Source organism: Haplochromis burtoni, unplaced genomic scaffold, assembly GCF_018398535.1.
Source record: "Haplochromis burtoni strain Fernald_Lab_line unplaced genomic scaffold, NCSU_Asbu1 Contig_710, whole genome shotgun sequence".
Lineage (NCBI taxonomy): Eukaryota > Metazoa > Chordata > Actinopteri > Cichliformes > Cichlidae > Haplochromis > Haplochromis burtoni.
This window is the reverse complement of record NW_024583071.1, coordinates 201,808-204,649: the sequence shown is the minus strand read 5'-3', so window position 1 is coordinate 204,649 and position 2,842 is coordinate 201,808. Positions and strand designations below refer to the sequence as shown.

Here is a 2,842-nt window from a genome sequence, read left to right as displayed (position 1 = left end):
ACACACACACACACACACACACACACACACACACAGTTAAAGAAGCCCCTGAAACCACACAAAGGGGCTCTGCATTTCACACACTTTCCATTCAATGGTGGCTGCATGTAACTGTAACCATGATCAAAGGAGATCTCAGCTGAGTTAGCAAACAGACCGCGGCATTCAGGATGAAGAAAGTGTGACAAAGATGGAAATGTGTGCGATGCACCCTCAGACGTGTCAGCAGGTGCAGGCATTTACACCCGGCTCCACGTCAGCACCTTCATAGCTGATGTCCATCTCGTCTCCCTGAATGGTGTTGCTATAGCAATAATAATGTTTGTATTAATGTACGAGTGCTGTCACAGGTGATATGATATCACAGCACCAGTGTATGTGCTGTCTTTTTTTGTAATATATCAACCTGCAAAGGTTTGGGCTCAGCTGCAGCTGAGGAGCTCTGCTGATGGTGTCAATGTTCGAGGGGTCCTGAAGTGTAGCTGCATGTGACCATCACAGATCAGTCTACCTGTACATACAACTATGAAGTGCACTGTGAAGCTCCCAGGTTAATAACTTATAACCAAGGTTTGCGTAAAACATAGTGGCCCCTTCATTTCAACCATGGCGAGCTTGCATGTACTTCTTAATTTGATGGACACACAAACAGGGCTCTTCAAGAGGAACGGCACATCATGCATAAAACGTCTGAATTGACATCTTTGGTTTCCCTGTATTAGCATCACTTCTACACAAGCATGGCGTGAGTGTCCTACCTTCTATGGTGATGGAGTCTGGTATGAAGATGGAGCTGCTGACACTGTACATTCCTGGGAGAACAATCACCAAGTCGCCCTGATAGCACGAATCCACAGCTGATACCGGCTCTCTGTGGAACTACGTACATGACACAGGCTTTAGACAGACAGTCACCATTAGCAGCTTACAGTCGCCTCACTATGGTTACAAGACAACAACATTAAAATTTGGTGTGTAATAGAGCATGAATGCTGTCAGTGCGAGGGGTTAAGGTGAAGGTTTGGGTGGCTGTAGCTCAGGGGTTTGAGCATGTCATCTGCTAACTGGAAGGTTGGTGGTTCAATCCCCGTCTGCTCCAGTCTGCATGCCAAATACCTTTAAGCAAGGTACTAACCCCAAGTTGTTCTCTGATGCATCAATCGGAGTGTGAACGTTAAAAAGAAGGAAAGAAAGGATAGAAAGAAGTGCTTGTGGGTGTGAGGCATGTTGTAAAAAGCGCTTTGAGTTCAGGTAGAGTAGAAAAGAAGAAGAAACAATCCAGTCCAAACTCCAAATGTATGCGTCTCGATTAGCCGATTCGCTGACGTGATCTTTGGACACGCAGCTATGCTTCTGTGGAACTGACCTGAATTTCAGTGTCTTCAGATGAGCATAGAGGAATGAGTCTGGCACTAAGCAGGGACTGCAGCTGGACGGTGCTGCAGGATGCTGTAACCACATGAACCACCTTTGCACCTGAAGCTCGAGGTCCTCTGCTCTGCACACACTGCTGCCTCGTATTTCCTTTATAGGCCAGCACGTATCTACATGAGAGGAGGGGTGTAGAACACTGGGCGTGAGAAGGAACAATGAAGGACATGCACACGAGGGTTTTAATAATCGATTAAAATCGATTCTGGCTTGGATAACATGAAATCGATTCATTAAAATCCTGAATCGATTTTTTTTATAGAAATGTATTTTGCCCAAAATGCCAGAATCTCAGGTTAAACCTCAAAATTTCAACAACCACCAAACAGCTAAGACAGTAAATGAGAGCAGGTACACGGCTTCTGCACAGAGACGTGAACACAAAGCACCGACCCGCCGACAGATCAGAATCAATGAGATGTGACTTTCTCACCCGACGGCACGGACACGGTCGGGGCTGAAAGCCGACAGCTCGCTGTTTCTGATCCGTCGGCAGGTCGGCGCTTTGTGTTTACGCCCTTTTTGCGCTGTTAGTTTGATCTCTCTCCAAACTACGCTTCACCTCTTCACCTTTTCTGCATTATTCGCTTGCTTGTTACACACAAGTCTACCGTTGTTTACAGCCTGTCGGACGCTGTTTTTTTTCCCCTTTACTCTCTTGGAAATGAGATTTTTAATCTCAATGAGATTTTTTACCTGGATAAATAAAGGATTAATAATAACTTACTTACTGAACAAATTTAAACTCTTTAAAATTATACAAAATGCCTGTTAGCCGTATCTCTAATAAAACCGCTGTAACGTCAGAGGTAACGTTTATATGTTCGTTTATATGTTGATTAATGGTTTTCTTTTGTTTTTGATCTACTGCAGAATATTTTTATAAAATCCAGGCCAGGAAATCACCTTCATGTTTTTCTGTGTTTTATGCTCAGCTACTTTGACACAAAGGCCTCGCTGTGATGCTCACACCTTTGATAAAGTCTTGCGTGTGTCAGTTTCCTTTTTATAGATACAAAAATATGGAAATGTACTGATCTGAATTATAATATTTCTGACTGTCTGAGGCAAAATTTCCCAGATTCAAATCGAACTGAATCGAATCGATTCTAGAAATCAGTGACGATGCCCAGCCCTGATGCACACTACCTCAGCAGGGGGTTCTCAATGATGCGCAGCTTGCGTTTGAAGGTCTCCAGCTGGTCACAGAGCTTCAGGCCCTCTACCATGGACACGTTGTCGAGCTCCGAGTCCGAGTCGGCATTGAGGCCACTGCGCAACGCGGAGAACTGCTGGAAGCACTTGGAACACTTCTCCAGTAAGGACTGGTACTCTGCCACCAGGCCTGCTGGGACTCTGTCCTCCAACATGTCGTAGTAGCTACGATAAGACATGTTTTAGTCAGGGCTAC

General features: G+C 44.9%; 1 protein-coding gene across 1 annotated transcript in view; it reads right to left on the bottom strand.

Moving 5' to 3' along the window:
- Window positions 1-758: 758 nt before the first annotated feature.
- Window positions 759-2,842, bottom strand: part of LOC102308902 (SHC SH2-domain binding protein 1) — a gene marked incomplete at its 3' end in the record, with an annotated part of 5,896 nt that continues 3,812 nt past the window's right edge. The window contains 3 exon segments of the mRNA XM_042215380.1: window positions 759-879; window positions 1,367-1,544; window positions 2,581-2,811. Of these exon segments, the coding sequence (XP_042071314.1) occupies window positions 759-879; window positions 1,367-1,544; window positions 2,581-2,811 (530 nt within the window).